Source organism: Paramormyrops kingsleyae, chromosome 15 (assembly GCF_048594095.1).
Source record: "Paramormyrops kingsleyae isolate MSU_618 chromosome 15, PKINGS_0.4, whole genome shotgun sequence".
In the NCBI taxonomy this organism is placed as follows: domain Eukaryota; kingdom Metazoa; phylum Chordata; class Actinopteri; order Osteoglossiformes; family Mormyridae; genus Paramormyrops; species Paramormyrops kingsleyae.
This window is the reverse complement of record NC_132811.1, coordinates 21,752,003-21,772,494: the sequence shown is the minus strand read 5'-3', so window position 1 is coordinate 21,772,494 and position 20,492 is coordinate 21,752,003. Positions and strand designations below refer to the sequence as shown.

General features: G+C 43.3%; 1 protein-coding gene across 1 annotated transcript in view; it reads left to right on the top strand.

The window, feature by feature from the left end:
* Window positions 1–20,360, top strand: part of apc2 (APC regulator of WNT signaling pathway 2) — a 27,958-nt gene extending 7,598 nt beyond the window's left edge. The window contains exons 2-15 of the mRNA XM_023813284.2: window positions 1,528–1,686; window positions 5,503–5,593; window positions 5,803–6,100; window positions 6,212–6,320; window positions 6,591–6,704; window positions 6,973–7,068; window positions 8,830–8,922; window positions 9,039–9,426; window positions 9,515–9,613; window positions 10,145–10,284; window positions 10,883–10,960; window positions 11,303–11,419; window positions 11,690–11,904; window positions 13,060–20,360. Coding sequence (XP_023669052.2) covers window positions 1,546–1,686; window positions 5,503–5,593; window positions 5,803–6,100; window positions 6,212–6,320; window positions 6,591–6,704; window positions 6,973–7,068; window positions 8,830–8,922; window positions 9,039–9,426; window positions 9,515–9,613; window positions 10,145–10,284; window positions 10,883–10,960; window positions 11,303–11,419; window positions 11,690–11,904; window positions 13,060–18,724 — 7,644 coding nt within the window. The 5' untranslated portion in view covers window positions 1,528–1,545 and the 3' untranslated portion in view covers window positions 18,725–20,360. The remainder of the gene's footprint in view (window positions 1–1,527; window positions 1,687–5,502; window positions 5,594–5,802; window positions 6,101–6,211; window positions 6,321–6,590; window positions 6,705–6,972; window positions 7,069–8,829; window positions 8,923–9,038; window positions 9,427–9,514; window positions 9,614–10,144; window positions 10,285–10,882; window positions 10,961–11,302; window positions 11,420–11,689; window positions 11,905–13,059) is intronic.
* Window positions 20,361–20,492: the final 132 nt, after the last annotated feature.

Genomic DNA, 20,492 nt, shown 5'->3' with positions numbered 1-20,492 from the left:
TTTCTTTTAACGTTGATTAAATTGCTTTTAGTTGTCTTAGACTGATCATTCTGGCTTCTCCGCTTTGTGGCCTATAATTTGTGGAGCATATTTTAGAAAGGATGTTACCTAACTTAGGTATTTTTTTGGTTTTGAATTTCAGATTGGATAGGTGATTATAGGAGATGAATAATGATATTGTTTTACATAATTGTATAATCTCTGTGTACCTACATAGCTATATAATTATGAAATGTATTTAATTGACATTTATGATCAATATGGTTAAATACTGCCAGTCGTAATACTGTGTTGACCTAGAAGGATCCAACAAATCATAAAGTAGATGGGGAGGGGCTCAGCCTGACTGCCCCCCTCTCCTGAGGCCCCTTCTTTACATAAATTAAATAATTTTTCAAATAGTGGAGGAGATTTTGCCCTGCATGAAGATCACAGCCTCAGAGGTGTCTGGCCTCCCCCCACGCGACCCGCATGCCTTAATGAAGCGCTGTCACACGCAGGGACTCGCTGTCGTCCTGATGGGACGCTGGGACCACCTTCCCCCACAAAGGCCAGCTATATGGGAATCCTGTTCACATGAGCCATTTCTCATATGGATCCACAGAATATGTGATATACAATATTTATGTACTTTTTAATATCGTTGCTGTGTGTCTGTGTGCGCATACATGCATTCATAATTAAAAATATGGGGATGTTTTTTTCATCATCCCTCCCAAGACCGACTGTTGAGTCCTGCTGTCTGTCATCTTCAACTAATAACGCAGCAGCAACGATTTCTGGTGGCCGTCCTTGTAAAAGTGCATATCACGCATCATGTCTATTTTTAGGGTGTGGAAATCGCTCAGTTCCTAAAGGATCATATTATCATATGTAAATTGAAAGGTGCACAAAAAAAACATTCTATCAGTAATTCCCTTCCCCCTTTGGGGTTTGGCTTATCATTTCACTCTTGGGTAACTGAAGCAATCAATCAGTACGTTCTTTGTTTGAGATAGCCAATCAGCATGTGCTTTGTTTGAGATAACCAATCAAGAATGGCTCATTGGGACATTTTGATGAAAATAATTTAAAGTAAAAATCAGATTAATGAAAAGAGCAGGGAACAGATATGAAAGGAAGGATATGGCTTCATCCTTGAAGAGGATTTATCAAGCGCAGTAACAATGAAAGACATTTGAGGTTCTTTGCTCCTAAGGTTCTTTACCTAATATTGGCTACTACAGACCATACATTAGAACTTGCTCAAGCGAGAAACAGTGATGAAAGTGGAGATGAATCTGATTGGACAGACGACTGGGTTTCCAACATCAGCTAGTGCTCAGCCCCATGGCGTCTGGAATGGAGCAGGAATAATGCACTGTGAGAATTGGTAAAAAGTAGAGCACCTTGTTCTGACATCTGCTTAATGAATATGCTTCATCAAAAGTGAAATGAGTGGAGCAGGTGAAGCTGCAGTTCAGGGCAAAGCCACCACACCGCTTCACACGCCATTATCCTCCTTCTCTTTCCACCCTCATCTCTTAGGAGTTAGACTGAGCAAAGATGTCCAACTCGGTGGCTTCCTATGACCAGCTGGTGCTCCAGGTGGAGGCTCTCAGGAAGGAGAACACACATCTTCGCCGGGAGCTGGAGGACAACTCCAACCACCTATCCAAGCTTGAGAATGAGACTTCCGACATGAAGGTAAGAACAAGCAGAGTCTCCCAAGCCGCCAGTATCATCGAGAAGTTTCTCTTTACCTCTAAATGTTCCATTTCCTGCTGGAATCAGAGCCCTGTGCTTTATTAATACGTTTGGTGTTGCAGTAAAATGTATGTGGCATTTTTGACAGCAATGGTGCTGTTGCGAGTTCATATTTATTGACCCGATATCCTGCCAGCTGACACGCGGCCACAGCAGATAAACTGCCCCACTGTTTTATATGGCATTCTGAGACTGAGACAAAGGTGACTTTCCATAGCAACACAGCTTGAATAAAAATACTGTGAGATGCTAATTCACCGTGACGACCGTCGCTGCCTTCGGCAGAGTAAAGCAGGCCTGCACACAAACCATGTCTTTGGGCCGCACTACAAAGTGCTTTTTACCACTAATGAGCCCAGTGGGGAGGGAGAGATGCTAAGAAGGGGAAACCATTAGATGATGAAAGTCCATTAAACGTACGAGCATTTTCTTAACATCGATCTTTAGTCTGTTACGGCATGCTGCGTGCACAAAATTCAGTGTTATCAAATCATTCCCCTGCAGTCTGGCCCAGACTTACAGGGGAAAAGCCTCAGTTTCCAATTTCTGCCAGTAAGTTCTACCTTGTCAAATAATAGTAATGAGCCAAACTGAAAACAAAACAAAACAAAAAAAATACAATAGAATAGAGAGCCAAGCTAACCTCAGGTGTGTAAAGCTGTTTACGTTTGAAATGATTTACAAAGGCTTGGCATTTTGTTTGCAAAGTTTACAAGCGTAGAAGGTATTTCATTTACATTTACTGTTGGCTAATTATTTATTTAATATATGTGTTTCATCAGAAATAAATATGCATCACAAATAACTGAGGTCAAAGTTCAGGCATCCAAGCCAGGAGAGTTGCAATATAAAGCTACTTTTGCTGTAGTGATGAAAACAAATGAAATGATTTAAAAACATGCAAATGTGTCCTTGCTTAAATAAAGTCATTTTCAGTGTTGGATTGAATTGAGAGCAACTTAAAGGTGGACTTTATTCAGTCTTTTCTCACAGATATCCTATCAAATATAGCACTCTGAACACATTATTTTTGAATATTGTCAAATGATTTTAGAACATTTTTGCTATTCAGCAATTCAGGTTAATTTCCTACACAAAGTTGAAATAGTTTTAAAGCCAGTTTGAGGCATTTTTACAGTGGTAAATTCTGGTGAAAGTTTTAAATGTTTAAAAGATTTCCACAGCAAAATCTGCTAATTTAGAAAATTTCCCCCACATCATAAACTCCAAACTTTAAGTATAACCTTATTTGCAGCAATATTTTAGAATTCAATTAAAGTCATATACAGTGGTACCTCAGAACTAGAATTTAATCCATTCAGAACTCCGGATCGAATCCTAAAAAATTCGAGTTGTGATCGAATTTTCCCCATAAGAAAGAATAGAAAACCAATTCATTGGTTCCCGGCCCCAAAAATTACACCTAAATGTGTTTTTTTTAGCATTTAAACACAAAATGAACCGGATAAAACAAGAAGAGCATATGCTGTACTAAACACATCTAAGTACATTTATCAAAACAAAGTAAGAAAATAAATGTATCCAAACAATGTGTCCTGCCTTGATCGTCCGCTCCTTCCGTGTGCCACGCTCCCTCGTTAACCCTGTGTGGAATCCCCGTTTGATCAGTTGTTTCTTGTTGTTTTCATTAGTCTGTATTTCATCCACGTTTCAGCTTGTTTCCCCAGTCTGATCATTGTATTGTCCGTCTGCGTTTTGCCTGCCTTACCTGTAATTAAACCCCATATTCCCCGATACCCTGACGTCTGCGCCTTTGTCTCCGTTCCGTCCCCGCTCGGCACGACAATATTATTATAATTAAACGTATTAATGGTTTATTATTAATATTAAATAGGGAAATAAAAAAAAAATATATATTATTTTTTTTTTTCGAACTGGTTGGTTCGACTTTTAAGAAATTCGAGTTATAATGAGTTCGAGAACTGAGGTACCACTGTATTAACAGATAAATACTTTTAAGAACTCTCAGGTCTACAGGAAACACACACTTAATTAGTACAGTAGTCCCCCTGTATGTGTGATATGTTCCAAAACCTACTGATAGCCAAAACCACAGATAATAGTGAACCATCCACGGACCCCATATATAACATGATTTTCGTGTACATATATATGGTAAGGGTTCATTGATAAATTATGCACAGTTAGACATTGCCATAATTAAATACAGCAACAATAAAGTGCATTGTACATTTCTCTTGAATGAAAGGCATTCTGAGGTTTGAACCGAATTCTCAAGAGAAGATAGAACAATGAAAAAATATCACATGTAAAGGAATGATGGAGCAATGAAATTTATGCCTTTAATACATTTTTATAACACTTCAATGACATGGCAATGAATGCAATGACTGAGAATGTTGGGGACAGACTGGATAAGAGTCCTGCGGAGAATGATGGATATGCGGACAAAGGGAGAAGAGACACGTACTGGGTGTGACTGGGCTTGCGGGTTTCACAATGTTGCAGTCTGCATTCTTTGGTGCGCAGTTTGAAACTTATGAACTGTTTTTTTCTGGAATTTTCCTATCTTTTCAGACCGCAGCAAACCATGGACAACTGAAAGCTTGGTTACTGAAACCAAGGATATAGGGGTCTCACTGTATTGCCAAATAATTCACTACATTAGGTTATTGATACAGAAATTCCAGCTATCTTGTTAGTTACAGTAGTCAGGAGGGATCAGGACAGCATCATCGTATATTTTCTTTTTTAACATCTTTGACATGTGTTGTACATTTAACTACTAAAGCATTTCAGGCATAGGAAATTACACCAAGTCTTGAAGATATCTTAGTAAAACGCTGCTCTTCACCACAGGTTGCACAAGCAAGTAACAATGTGATTTGGTTGAAGTTGGAATTGATTGTTCAATTTTCATAATCTGACACCTTTACACAAAAACCCTGGAATGCCAGTGAGATCAGATATAATATTATGATAATATTCTCAGTTTCTGCTAACAAATAAACAAATAAAATCTGACAATTATTCATCATGTCCTCCAGTATCTATACCAAGTTGTCACTCCCATGGCATTTATGTATGTTGTGAAGGGGTCTGGTTATTACGTTACAGATATACGTTACAATGAAATGGAATTAAATTAGCATTTTAAATCGCAAAAATGAAAAAGGAGTAAATCTAAAATATTTCATTAATGTGTATTTGGCATTTCAGTGTCATGGCCAGATCGACAATTCTGTTTTTGCTGCTTAGTGACCATTGAATAATGCAAATTGTGTTTTTTGATTTTTTTTTTAACCAGTGTGGGTTGGGAGAATAGGATTTTAATATTTAATGTTTTTTTCTGCTGCATGTAGTTTTATTTCAGTTGAAAGACGGACAGTCCCCAGACTGTCCTTCTGCATATTACCTCTCAGTACCATTCGCTGCATGTTATACTTGCAGTGTTCTGTGGCACACAGTCACGGCTGGGTTCTTATTTTCAAGATCTGTCCATGTCCGTGAACAGGGGCCTCGTCTGGAGCCCATGCCGGATCTGGTTCTGAGAACATCGTTCTAACGTTACTTAAACCAAATTCAATGAAACCAGCAGAGCAAAACAAACCTAATCTGGATTCCTGGCAGAAACCGTTAAGATGTTTTACAGACTGCACTCATGCCCAGGGCAAAGATGTTATTTCTATCAGAATTAAACAGGGATATGGAAATGGAGATATGGAGTCCTGAGAATGTCGACAATGGATGTATCAATATTTTTCCTGTTTGTAGGAGGTACTGAAGCAGCTGCAGAATAAGCTGGAGCAGGAGGCTTGCACACTGACTTCATCAGGGAGAACTGATGTCCTGGAACAGCTGAAAGGTATGTTGTCCTTGGACAACCTGAGCACTTCATGTTCACACTATCATTTGCCGATTTTTTATCTTATGATTTCTATAACCGGTGAGGTTTTTGGGTGGTTTTTTTTTTTTTCTTTCAAAAAATGACACATTTTATCTGATACCCTTCTGAATTATTATAGTTTATCAGTCTTCCTACGTGCAGTATTATAATGGCCTTGCATTTTTTAGAGCTGCACATGGATTTGACCAACTACTATGAGCTGAAGTACCAGCCACACAACCTGCGAGTGCTTCCCGATAGCCTGGCTCCGCCGGCCCCCCAGGTGGACGACAAACTCCCCCATCATCCTTCCGGCATGTTGAGAGCCAGTAGCCCCCCTTACATAGCCACCCGCCAAGGTCCCGTCATCTCGGGTGAAGGAACGGCCCCCCACCCTGGACCTCCACACCTCCTCGAGCCGAGAGTGGGCCTACCCGGAGACGGCCGGGTCACCACTCAGCACCTGGAGGACCTCTGCAAGGAGAGGTGAGCGATTCAGAAAGTATTTGAGGCTTCACGGCCGTTTAGCCAAGCGGATTCGCGGAGATACGCCTTTGGCAATGGAGGTTTGCCCTGAGACATGTGCGGGTCTTTCAGGGATATGCTCCTGAACGAGATCGAGAAGGAAGAACGTGAGCGCCGCTGGTACTACTCCCAGCTGCAGGGACTGTCACAGAGGCTGGCTGAGCTTCCGCGCATCGACACTGTGAGTACAGCCGCGAGTGCTGCGCCCACGGACCACTCCACTTAAATCTGCCTCGGGGCGGAAGGTCTTGGAAACGGCTTTGACCGAAGCTAACAAAAATATAGCCGCCGCTGGCAAAATGACATCTTTGTTTCCAAACCATCACGTTGAGACTGTCTGTGGAATCACTAATGAATTCCGCACGCCTGTCTGACTGAACGAGCCGTCTTAAAGCGGGTTTGCTGGAGTGTTTGAAATATCTTAAAGGCTTCCCAACGGCTCCCCCCACAGTTCTCAATGCAAATGGACCTGATTCGTCAGCAGCTGGAGTTTGAAGCGCAGCAGCTGCGCTCCGTCATGGAGGAGCGTTTTGGGACATGCGATGAAATGGTGCAGAGAACCCAGGTGCGTGGAGCGGCCGCCAGCCCCTAGACTGGGCCATCTTTACCAAGATCTAAGGGGTGTCCCTAAGTAAGCAGGGGTTTAACAGACAGCCACATGCAAATTGTCCCTCTGCCACCATAGGTGGTCCATTCCATGAATCATAAAATTGAGATTTTCTTGGATCTTCCCCAAAAGGACTCTTCAGTTGCTTTATTGACTGGAATTACTGAACCATGGATCCTGTTCTGAAGGATCAGCGAGCTCAGCTGTTTGTCCTCTCTTAATGCAGATCCGAGTGGCACGCCTGGAACAGCTGGAAAGGGAGCTGCAGGAGGTGAAGGAGGCCCAGGGCTCCCAGGAGAAAAGCCTCCCGGTGGAGAACCAGGTGAGGACTGTGTGCTGGGGGAAGATGCTGGTGCCCAAAGATGATGGGGCGGAGTTTTATGGAACCATCTGATATGGGAATCGCCATCTCACATCTGACATGGTTTTTGTTTTGCTTTAGGCCTCCATTTTGACAGCTGCCACAATGTCTGTGTTTTTGCCGCTTCTTCAGCCCTGGACTTACTCCTTCCCCCCTTTCTCTCCTCCTCGCTTCTTGGCAGCCCTGAATGTTTCATGAATGCTCTGAAATATCGAGGCGAGGGAGGTTCTGGGGGTAAATAATGTAACATCTGGCACAGGGCTGTTTTTTAAACTCATGTCTTGCTTCATCTTACAAAATATATTCTCGTTTACTCAAGCTAAATGCATATTAACTGTCCTGCAATATAAACTTCAGCTGTCAGAACCGTTATCTGAACAAGTTTATTTTATATATAATATATAATTATTATATATTATATATTTTATTATTATTATTAAATTATTAGATTTTTAAGGTACAGTATAAATACATAAATACATTTTGGGAAGACTGTCTGGTCTGCAAACACTTTTTTATGATGTGGTGAATGCAATGGTGAATTGACCATTCCTGGCTTGTAGGATTCTAGTTAGGATGGATTATGAAAACACAGTCAGCAATGCAGATATAAAGCAGAAAGGGAGCATTAGGCTTGAGAATAACAGGGTGCAGGAGTTAAACTGGGTCATCTGACTGCACTTTGTTTCCTGATGCTGGGGGCCTCCGTGCCGGCAGATGGGTATAAAAGCGGCGGCAGGCCAACGGCGTGCTCCGTCCCAGTCGCGCTGCGTGTTGCTATGCAGAAAAGGGGGCGGCACCTGGGCGCTGCTTGGCTATGATTGGCTTTCGCAGCCGTGGGTCTGAGAACCAGCACCGTCTGTGTGCCAGGGCTCCGCATGAGGAGAACAGAAATCTGCTTAACGTGTGACTGATGTACAGGAGAAAAGGAAGTAAAAGAAAGAAATGTTAGCATATGTTAGCATAACATTAATGCTAAAGGGATTTTTTTTCAGTTCTGTACTGTCAGTTCCCAGACTGTTGCTCATATTGCAGATATTAGAGATCATTTCCTTTGTGCTGTACGTTTAATGAAAAATAGCATTTCCATAGGCATTTTTCATTGCACATGTTTCCAGGGAAACAGAACATATCCAAATCTTACCCGCAGATCTCACTTGCCCTGGAACGTAGAGATGCTGCGTGTTTTAACATTGTGCTTTTGTCTGGTGGGGTGTATGGCAGGCTTCAGCTCTCAGCTACAGACCCTGGGGTTGCCATGGAGACGGATGGGTTGGGAGTTAAGCTCGTGCGTGATTCCCTTAGGTACAGATTGGTGTGTGTCTTTCTGAGTGTGGCAGCGCATCTTTTTCAAAGTGAGAACGTTTACGATACGGTATGAGCCATCCATGCTCCTCCATGCCGTGTTCATCGATCTTGCCATACAGACGTTATTGCAAGTGGTTTATTGACACCGAGGACGGTCTCCTAAGGGCTCGAAAACCTTCAGCGTTCTGATTAACAGCAGCCTTTCATTTTAGAGAATTACGGTTCCTCAGCTACAGTAATGTTTAAGCGAAGCAAGACTAGCTACTGGCAGACAAAGTCATTTGAAATAATAGCATTGCCTCAGAAGACAATGAAAACAAATCAGGAAAAACTGAGAAAAAAGTTCAGTTTCCACGAATAAAGGTGGGTTTTCCAGAATCTTTAAAGACATGCTGAAAAATCCCTTTTTCGCAGGCTACTGCCGGGGAGAAGACAGCTGTCCCGGGTGAATCTGAAAATATATCAAACACCTCTGGTTTGGACGTCCCTGGAGAAACAGGAAGCAAAGTAAGATTATGACTGCCTCCAGTACCAGCCTGCGAACGTCAGCGCTAACGCTAACAGAATGTGAACCTGCCTCTCTTATCCTCCCTTCATTGGTATTCATTGTTTCCACCCGCTAGGTGGAGATGGTGTTCTGGCTGCTCTCTATGCTAGCTACCAGGGACAGGGAGGAGATGTCTCGGACATTGCTGGCCATGTCCAGCTCTCAGGACAGCTGCATGGCCATGCGCAAGTCAGGTTGCGTCCCCTTACTGGTGCAGATCCTGCACGACGGGCTAGGGGGCACCGGGGAGGTGCCAGGCAGCGGGGGGTGCAGCCGGGAGGCCCGGTCCCGTGCGAGTGCCGCCCTGCACAACATCGTGTACTCGCAGCCGGACGAGGGACAGGCACGCCGCGAGATGAGGGTGCTGCACGTGCTTGAGCAGATCCGCTCACACTGCGAGAGCGGCTGGGATTGGATCGAGACCCATGTCACGACTCCATCCCCTGGAGGCACCAAGAATGGAGGTAAACCAGCATTTTACGAACAAAGGAATCCGACCAACCCAAAAACCACACAGACACAGAACATAGAGTCCTCCATATTATTTCCCAGAAATCCCAGAAGCAGTGGAGCCCCAGATCTGCCAAGCCATGTGTGCCATCATGAAGCTGTCCTTTGAGGAAGAGTACCGGCGGGCCATGAATGAACTCGGTGAGCGTCGATACAGCTGTTCTCTGTCCCTTATTGTATAGTCCTTACAGCCACATCCAGCTGTTCTCTGTCCCTTATTGTATAGTCCTTACAGCCACATCCAGCTGTTCTCTGTCCCTTATTGTATAGTCCTTACAGCCACATCCAGCTGTTCTCTGTCCCTTATTGTATAGTCCTTTCAGCCACATCCGGCTGTTCTCTGTCCCTTATTGTATAGTCCTTATAGCCACATCTGGCTGTTCTCTGACCCTCATTGAATTGTCCTTACAGCCACAGCCAACAGTTCTTTCATCTGCAACCCAACACACACCTATATTATATCTGATTCTACACAAATCATGTATTAATCCAGTTGTTTCCTGACTGTGGCTTGAATTCATGTCTGATGTCTTATTGCACTAGAAGACACACATTTAAAAACCATCACTACTGTGTTAACTCACCAGTCAGGTGATTCATTTTATTTACGATACATGTCTCAGAAGGTGAAGGGGCCACTAAAGGTGTCACTGCATGCTCTGTGTCTGATAGGGGGTCTGCAGGCTGTAGCTGAGCTGCTGCAACTGGACCAGGAGCTGTACGGCACGCAGAACGACCCACTGAACCTGGCGCTTCGGCGCTACGCCGGCATGGCGCTAACCAACCTCACCTTTGGAGATGTGGTTAACAAGGTATGAGTACGAGTTGCCAACTTTGGTCAGCTGACTGGCGTGAAATTTCGATTCAAGTCTGCACACACATTTACATGTATGTAAGAGTTTTATTACGTTGTGAATAGCCTGTAGTGTTTGCAAACTACCTCAACACTTTTGATGTAGCTAATTTTGGGTTTATAATGGAATAATATAGATTTGCCGTAAGATTTCTTGCGCGAGTGTGAGAGTCTGAAAGCGTGAGTGTCACGCCAGATGTGTGAAGACTGACAACCCTGGTATGAGTGGATGATCCAGTAGAGGACAGGTTCACTCTGGGGCCTTCAGATACCCTGGGTTACTTTTTATAGGAACAGTGTCCTGCATATGACCAACACAGTAATTAGTAATTAATAGTATTTAAGAGTAATTACCCATAATTTGATCGTGTCCCCTCTGAGGGGCTGGAGGGTCCAAGGTCCCCCCACCCCACCCTTTTGCCCCCTGCTGCCTGGGATAGGGCTCTGGGCTCACAGAGACTCAGTACTGGATAAGCAGTGGGAAAACTGATGGATGGATGGATGGATGATTGACAGCAGTTGTCAGCTGAAGTCTGTTTATTTCATCATTACTTTAGGCCACGCTTTGCACAAAGAAAAGCTGTCTGCAGGCAATTGTAGCACAGCTCGCATCTGACAGTGAAGAGCTGCATCAGGTACAGCAACGTTCTTTATGTGTTTTTATGTGTTTACTGTTTAAATGCTCTTATCAGTGTTGTAGTACAGTATCAGTGTACTTCCAGCAGCAGCAGTATCTTGGTCACAATTTCAGCTGGACTGAAACACAGGAATGCCTTTGTGTGTTACACAAAACATCTAATGTATCATTTAGCATTTTTAAATGTAACATGCAGCACTGTGTGGCATTATGAAGACAGTAAGAATGTATTCATATTTACAAACACATCATCAAGGAATGAAGCAAAAATGAAGAAATGTCTGTAGTTCTGATGGCTCAGAATAAAAGTGTTCATCCTGCTTTCCACTTTGGCTCTCAGGTAGTAGCCAGCATTCTGAGGAACCTTTCCTGGAGAGCTGATATCAACAGCAAGAGGGCGCTAAGGGACGTGGGCAGCGTCTCCGCGCTCATTCAGTGTGCACTTCAGGCAACAAAGGTAACGTTGAGCTTGGAGGAGAATTAGCTTGATCCTCCCGCCATTCTTCATCATCATTCACTCATGAGCACATTAAGGAAGTCAGTTAGCACCTTACACACAAGAAGAAACAAGTACATAAAAAACAGCCCTGATCTGGAAAATATTGCAATCAGAATTGAACTTGACGGTACCAATGAATCAATCCTCAACACATTTCTTATGAATTGCAGTCTGATGGAACTTTGCTTTAAGCCACTAATGCTCTGGGAATATTTTCTTACATTTTAGGAGTCCACTCTTAAGAGTGTTCTGAGCGCCTTGTGGAACTTGTCAGCACACAGCAGTGAGAACAAAGTGGCCATCTGCTCTGTGTCTGGGGCCCTTGGCTTCCTGGTAAGCACACTCACCTACAGGTGCCAGACCAACTCGCTGGCCATCATCGAGAGCGGTGGCGGCATCTTGCGGAACATTTCAAGTTTGGTTGCCACACGTGAGGATTACAGGTTGGTTTCCATTTCTGATGCAACTATAATTTTGACACAATATATAGCCAAAAGTATGCGGCCTCCCCCATTAATTAGAGGAATCGCCCAATTATGTGACACATTCTGCTGACAAAGGTGTAGAGCCTATTGTAGAAACAAATGATGGACCAAATTCATATTAATTCATAATGGGATGCTGGACAACCAGTGTCCATATACTTTTGACCATAGTGTAGCTGAATTCGCAAAAATCATAGGCATAATTATTGTGAGCTTTAAGAAAACACAGTGTTTCAAATGCTATTGTAAAGAAAGAATCCTTTCCAATGCTCATTTAATTTTGCAGAGTGGAACCTTGGTTCTCAAATGTCTCACATCTTGTAAAAGTTGGTTCTTAACCATATTGTTTGGTAAAAAAATGTCTCGGTTGTTCAGTGTATTTTTGGTTCTCAACCAACCAACCCTTTCATGCTAAAACCTGTCAGACAAAGCATGCATCTTATGCATAAACAAAGGAGAGAATGCATGCGTAAGAGTCAGGCTGCCACTAACGCTCGCAAAGTGAAAATCTCCACTGTATTGTGCTGTGATTATTCTCGTTCTTTTTTGCTTTTTTTGCTCTTTTGTTTTTAAATAAGTAACCATGGGTCCTAAGAAGGTTATTGATTGCAACAATCCCAAAAGGAATGTTGTGAGAACCACAATAGAGCTTAAAAGGGAAATAATTGCAAAGTATGATAGAGGTGTTTGCCTGTCTGATCTCGCCACAGAGTATGCAATGGAAAAATCATTTTTTCATTTATTTCAGGTTTTAATGGGTTTTAAAATTTTTATTTATGGTTTTAGCATTAGGTATGTATTAGGTTTAAATTGGCAATCATTTGGGGTCTGGAATGAATTAATGCAATTAACATTATTTCTTATGGGAAAAATTGATTCGGTTTTTGACCCAGTTCTCAAACAGCCTTCAGGAATGGATTCAGTTGGAGAACCGAGGTTCCACTGTATAATGTTACAATGTTACCTGCTCTTTATATAATAGTATTCACTCAAAATCCATATAGCCTAGTTGAAATAGCTTTAAATAGGAACTGATATTGCCACACCCTAGTGGGGTTTCAAGCTGCACAGAGTGCAGTTGATTGACAGGTCTTTCAATTTTTTCTTACACAGGCAAATCCTCAGGGACCACAACTGCTTACAGACGCTCCTGCAGCACTTGCGTTCCCACAGCCTGACCATCGTCAGCAATGCCTGTGGAACCCTATGGAATCTTTCAGCACGCAGCCCCAAAGACCAGGAGCTGCTCTGGGACTTGGGAGCCGTTAGCATGCTGCGTAACCTCATCCACTCCAAGCACAAGATGATAGCCATGGGCAGCGCTGCAGCACTCCGCAACCTCCTAACCAACCGGCCCCTTAAATACAAGGACGCCGCTGTTGTGTCTCCAGGGTCCTGCATGCCCTCTCTCTACATGAGGAAGCAGAAGGCCTTGGAGGCTGAGCTGGATGCTAAACATCTGGCAGAGACCTTTGATTCGATTGAAAAGCAAACTGCTAAGCATGCATGCATCAATAAGCCTCTAAGACACATCGAAAGTCTGGCAAAAGATTATGCCTCTGATTCAGGCTGCTTTGATGATGACGAGGCCCCGAATGTCTCCAGTAGCTTGGACACAGGTAATTACTCAATGCTCCCCATGTTTCTAAACAATACAAACTTCCTTCAGGGTCAGACTCGGAAGAAAGACTGTGACCCTCAGCATGACATGGTGCCAGAGACGGACAATAACAAGAGGGTCTTGTCTCATGAAAATGAGGGGTCTGCTGCAGCAGAGACCTTGGCCAGAAAGATCACCAGCACAGTGGCGAAGATTGACAAGCTGGTGGATGACATCACCATGCACACGTCCTCCGAGGACAGCTTCAGTCTGAGTTCGGAAGACCATTTTGTAGACTGGCAGTATGGATCAGATGAGGTTAATGAAGCTCGGGCTAAGTCTTGCTCACCCTGCCGCCTCTCTGACACCAGCAGTTTTACACACAGAGAACGTCTAAGCAGAGCCCATGCTCTTATACGCCTTAAAACTGCTTACACGAGCTTATCTACGGACAGCCTTAACAGCGGCAGCACCAGCGATAGTTGTGGCGGCAAGGATCAGATACGACCCTCCGTAAGATCAGCAATGGTTCAGAGGCGCCCTAATAAACTGGAACTTAAGACTGCCCATCAAGGCTATCTCAACAACAAGAGTCACCTTGTGAATAATGAAGAAAGTCACAAAGAGGTACCAGAAAGAGATACAGGAAACAGCAGAGAGAATCGGGTTCAAGAATTAAGTAGCACAGATACAGAGAAAGATCAGGAGCCGCCCCCTCCAACACCAGCTACCACAAAACTCACATCTGCACCTAACGTATCCACCATCAAACTGTCTCCATCCTACCAGCACGTTCCGTTAATACAGAGTGTTGCCAAGTTCGGCGTTGCCAAATCCGGCATCAGTGTTCAGGCAGCCCAGGCGATGAGAAGGCAGGCCTGGGTCCCGGCAGCCATGACAGGTGGCAGTATTACCAAGTTTTCTCCCATGAATACACCACGGAGTCCAACTGTAGGCCAGATGGAAACTCTGCAGAGGTATTCAGTAGAAAACACACCAATCTGCTTCTCACGATGTAGTTCTTTGTCCTCTTTGTCTTCTGGTGATGGTGCTCTAGATGGTCAGAGTCAAAGCGAAAATGAACTGGACAGTGACTCATCTCTTGAAATTATTGAAGTAGAGGATTCTAACCTGGAAAGAGGAGAGGACGAGGATGAACTGTTGGAGGATCTCAGTGATAGCCAGCTCTTGATCACAGATCCAAAAACATTTGGAAGCAGCAGTAGTCCCACCTCTGAGCCCATTGACATTCCCAGCTCCACTAAACAGGATAAGTTGTTCCCCAGAGGAGTTTCACCTGGCATGCATGAAGACAGGACCCCATCCACCTCTTCAGAGAACTACATCCATGAGACTCCACTTGTTATGAGCCGCTGTAGCTCTGTAAGCTCCCTTGGCAGCTTCGAGTCACCCTCCATAGCTAGCTCCATACAGAGTGACCCCTGCAGTGAGATGATCAGTGGAACCATAAGTCCAAGCGACCTCCCTGACAGCCCAGGACAGACTATGCCTCCAAGCCGTAGTAAGACACCCTGCTGCACTGACTCTAATTTGCAGGAAACACAGATTGGAGGTGGAGGTGGACAGTGGGAAAGCAACATGTGTAAGCTTGTGGAAATCGCTGATTTCAAGGAGCGGTTTAACCTGCCTCCCGACTTGGACACCATGATTTACTTTACAGTGGAAAAACCAACGGAGAATTTTTCTTGTGCCTCTAGTTTGAGCGCCTTGCCCCTTCACGAGCATTACATTCAGAAGGACGTCGAACTCAAGCTTATGCCTTTACTCCATCAGAAGGATAATAATCCCACGTTCACTGTGACACATGCAGAGCGAGATGAGTTGGGAGAAAAGCACTCGTCATTTGTGGATCAAACAGAGAGATACAGTGAAGGTAACTCAGATGATGACATTGAAATTCTTAAGGAGTGCATCAACTCAGCAATGCCATCTAAATTTAAAGTCAGAACCTCACTCATGTCTACACTTTCTACACAAGTTCTTAATTCTCAAGCTCGAAAGTCAGTGCAGTTCCCTGTTTATATGGTACTACCCAATCATAACAATCAAAAGTGTACACCAGCAAAGATGGGAATGCCACAAAAGGATGTATATCATGATGATTCCTCCTTTACTGACTCAGCAGAAGGAACCCCAGTAAACTTCTCAAGCACTACATCCTTAAGTGACGAAACACTCCAGTACCCAGTGAAAGACAAAAGCTCCAAAGACTGGCGGCCTAGAACCATGGATAAACAGGAAGTTATAGACTTGGAAGCAAAGAGAATTGAAGAACTCAGAGCGTTTTCACGCTTCCAGAAGCCCACTAAAATAACTCAGTCACAAGGTGTACCTGGAAATCAGATGAACAGAGCCTTTAAACAAGGTATACCAACACAAAAAATGCAGATGAATAATAGAGAGATGGATGCTAAAATGTCTCAACAAAGAAGTAGAGATTCATCCCCCCAATACCTAAGTTATAAGCAGGAACAGAATAAGTCATGGAATATGGCACATTTAGAATCAACCAAAATGAAACAAAACATAGGTGGTGGCCAGAATCAGAACATGCTGTACAAAGATCTCACCCATGGTATGGCAGCACGCCAGTCAATGAGTCACCCCACCCCTGCAGGAGAAGCCATCTACAGCTTCTGTGATAATTTGAACACAAAACAGAAGGACAAGAACAGTATCGGGAGGAAGCAAATGAAAGAGTGCAACAGGAATCTGACCCACGGTGGATCTGTTGCTGATCGAATGAAGCACAAAGGTGTTAGGATTAAGCACAACTTAATTGCTGATGAGACTCCGCCATGTTATTCTCTCAGTTCATCGCTTAGCTCGTTAAGCGATGTAGACCTCGAGGAGTACAATGGAAAAATGCAGCAGGTGTGGGTGAAAAGCCGGCATCACATCACCTCCAACCTGGCTTGTGACACATCAAAGAATAACTGTAGTCAGTATGAGGAGAATGGCTCAACCAGTTCAGGGAGTCTGAATTCTGAGGATGACCTTCTGCAAAAATGCATCACCTCTGCTATGCCTAAGCAAAGGAGAAAACAGTCTGCAAGGAAAAAGAAAAGTGAAAGGAAGCAAAAACTTAAATCAAGGGATGGATGGGCCTCAGAAAAGGACTTGGACAGTGATGAGAGAGCCTCTGATAAAGACTCAGATCTCAATAGTGTTGAGTGGAGGGCAATACAAGAAGGAGCGAACTCGGTTGTTACAAGACTGCAAGCAGCCTCAAAGTCACAGGAGCCTTTATCCGAATCTGAATCCGTGCTTTCATTCATGTCTGGTGTTTCAACGGGGTCCAGTCTTCAAACTAAAGCAGGAAAGAATGAAAAAAGGAAGACCACTAAAGATCATGACAACAAAGGGCGAAAAATATCGGAGGGTAGAAACACAAGGACACAGCTTGATTTTGCTGTACGCAAGCCAGTTCCAAATTTGCCTGTGGTATTTAGAGGCAGAACAGTGATCTACATGCCCAAGAAAGAGACAACCCTCTCACAAAGACCACCAACAAAGAAAACATCGTCAAAGGCTGAAACACAAGTGAAAAATCCAAACCTGGCTCAGCAGAGGTCGAGGAGCCTGCACAGACTAGGGAGACCAAATGACTCAAATGAACTGCTTCTGCCAAGAAGAAGCTCAACTCCACCAGCCAGGATACCAAAGAGTACATCATCAGGATCATCTCAAAGCTCTACACCATCAAGGCAGCCTCAGAAAAAACTTGTATCCCCCACACAAACTAACAAACCTGCTTTAAAGAAAGACGTAAAGCCAGCAAATATGCAGCCAGACATAAGAGGGAACTCTAATACACCTACAAGTCAAAAGCCAATAAACACAAAGTTGCCAGTTCAGAAAAAAACTCAGAAGTCACCAGTAAGAATTCCCTTCATGCAGAATCCATCAAGGCAGCCCATGGCTTCAAGAACTATATCACCTTTGGTCACTAACCAGTCCTCTGCTTTCAACAGACAAAACTCCCAAGTGCCAGTCAAAAGAACCCTACCAGCCAGTCGCCTAGAGTTAGTACGCATGACTTCAATCCATTCAAATAGCGGGGAATCTGACAGAAATGGCTTTCTGAGACAGCTGACTTTCATCAAAGAATCATCCAATGTGTTGAGACATGAGGTTCCGTCTTCACGCTCTGTGCCTACTTCCCAGTGTGCATCACCAAGAAGAGCACGACCTGGTGCACCAGCAGTGTTCTTGTGTTCCTCACGTTGCCAAGAGCTAAAGCCTTCCTCACTTAACCAGAGACAAATGCAAGGGAGGCCAGACAGATCCACCCAAGGAGAAGGGCAGACTATAAATCTCTCCAGGGCAAGCTCCAGTGAGCGAGACCTCTCTGTAAAACGTCCTGCCAGAAGAACCAGCTCCGAGAGCCCCTGTAGGGTACCTCAGAGGACTACCTCAGGGACTTGGAATAGGAATCAAGAAAGCTTCAAGAGGCACTCTTCATCACCAAGCATAAATATTCTTAACCGGGTCACCAGTCAGTCCTCTGTTCGTTCTTCATCTTCTGATTCAAGCGGGAGAGCAAAGAGTGAACATAATGTAAACCATCAGCAGCCAGGAACACGTGCCAATGGCAGAGTCACCTGGAGGAGGATTCGGGATGAGGACGTGCCTCACATATTGAGGAGCACTCTGCCATCCTCCGCACTTCCCCTGATACCCTCTCCAGATGGACATAAGAAAACAGCATCAATAGTGCCAGGAAAACTGCCCACCATTTCATCGCCATCACGCAAAACAAGCGACGCCATAGTTCAGACTGAGGATTTCCCAACCAAAAAGACCAGTACCTCGTCAACCCCAGAGAAGGTACCGGTAATCCCAGAGGAAGCCGAAAAGTTGGTTCCGATTAAAAAGTTAAGTAAGGCCTCCGAGGCCAATATCCACTTGCAAGATGAGGGTTCAGATGGCACTGCAGCGAGGATTATGAAGAGCCAGTGCACCACCTCCACCTCTCTGTCAACTGCTGGGCACAGCGGGGGTGTGGCCCCCTTCCGTCACAGCTCCCCAAGCAAGGCTGCAAGAGTAACCCCTTTCAACTACGTACCCAGCCCTATGACCAGCAGTCTGCAAGACACACCAGGGCAAGCCCCAGTGCTTAATGAGAAGCCAGGAGATAAACTTGAGGCTCAGTAGAAAATGATTCTATAAATTGACATCTGTAGATTCTTTCTGTGCTCCTAAGATTTAAGCACTCAGGTGTTCTTGTATGAGCAAAGGATTTAAATTATTTTACCTCTGGAATGTAATCTTTCCGAATTCCCATTGCATCAGGAGTACTTTATTATGTAAAAAACCTTTAGTCGCCAGAAACAACTAATATAGACTAATAACCTAATTCTTTCACATTGTATTTATGCATTGAATTACAAAATCAAGGGCGAACTTCTTGAGAAATCAAATGAAATATCCTTTGAATTAGTTGCAGGCCCTTTTTTTTACTTTTTGTATTTGTATATAAACAATTGCCTGCTGCCTGTTCAGCTTATATTCAGCTTGTTGTCATCACTGGTGGGAGAAAGCTGAACAAATCAATAGCCACCAATATGCAAGCCATTGAGTCAGAGCGCAACAGATCTGTCTACAGTATGAGTAAAAATGACTAATATTGAGTGTGTGAAAAACAGAGACTGTTAAACTATGAGAAAAGGCCCAAATTATCCATTAGGGTCAGATGTCATTGGTACTCATGATCTTGTGACAAATCACTCTGCTTTTCAGTAGACAAACTAAGACACTGTATTGACAAGCCTCACTTTTAAACCAGCCACAGAAATTACATCCATAAACAATTAATCACCAGATAGCTGTAGAATTGGACTTCAGTGTGATCCTTGACTTTATGAGTATTTATCCTGTTAACCTCAACAAAGTGCTCTACAAATATTAGTAAAACTATTTCACTTCCAGTTTTTTGACTGCATGCTAAACTTCCACTATTTTTTGTCCCCTTCAGTTTTATTGATCCGGAATAAATTTTCTCATTCTTGTAAATCTTGAAAATGGAGAAAAAAGTAGAATTGTATCTCTGTTATCTGTCAAATCAAAGAACACATTATTTGACCCTATATATACAATAGGCGTAAGGATTCTATTTAAACCAAGTGGATGGCTGTAAATACTTCTGCTTGTTGTATGTTCACTATTATTGTGTTGTTGAATTGGAATATGAAAGTGAAAGACTACCGTGAGACTGCAGGAACAGTGGGTGCAAATGGCAGAATCTAGTGAATCTGTTATTTGTTCGGACTGCTTTGTATTAATTTGGGAAAGCTTTTGATGCAAATGGTTGACATGTTTTTCAGAAAATGTGTGTATAGGATGGGTGAATTTGAGATTTGCGGCAGTGTTCTAAGGCTCCCATTGTTTTGCTATTGTACCCCACAAGAATACACAGCGCTCTTTCTTTCCCATAAGTGTTTTTGTATTAAAATCTGCATTCTGTTAATAACTGTATTTTACAAAGGAAACTCAACAGGCTATGCAGAGATGACTATACGTACTGTTCCTGTCCTATACAGCGTCAATCGAATTTATAACTAAACATGGGGAAAGATATAGAAGTAGAAAATACCGACTTGGAAGCAATGAGGAAGATGGAGTAAAATAATTTGTTGCCAGATGTTTAAAATGATTTGAAATTACATCAGTTTCCTTGTTGTATTACCATACTCATACCAAGATGAAAATAGGAATAGTGGAAAGATTGTTCGCAACAGCTAATGTATTCTGTACGGAAGTTGTATCCACAATAAAAGTTTTAATTAAACAATGAAGTTGTGTTATTTACATAATCAAGGAGGCTGCATTTCCTTTGTAAAGACAGTGGCACTTATTAATTCCAACAAAAAGCAGCTTGTGTAATGCAGTTGTGTCGTTTTACTCTTTTTCATATGCATGTCTT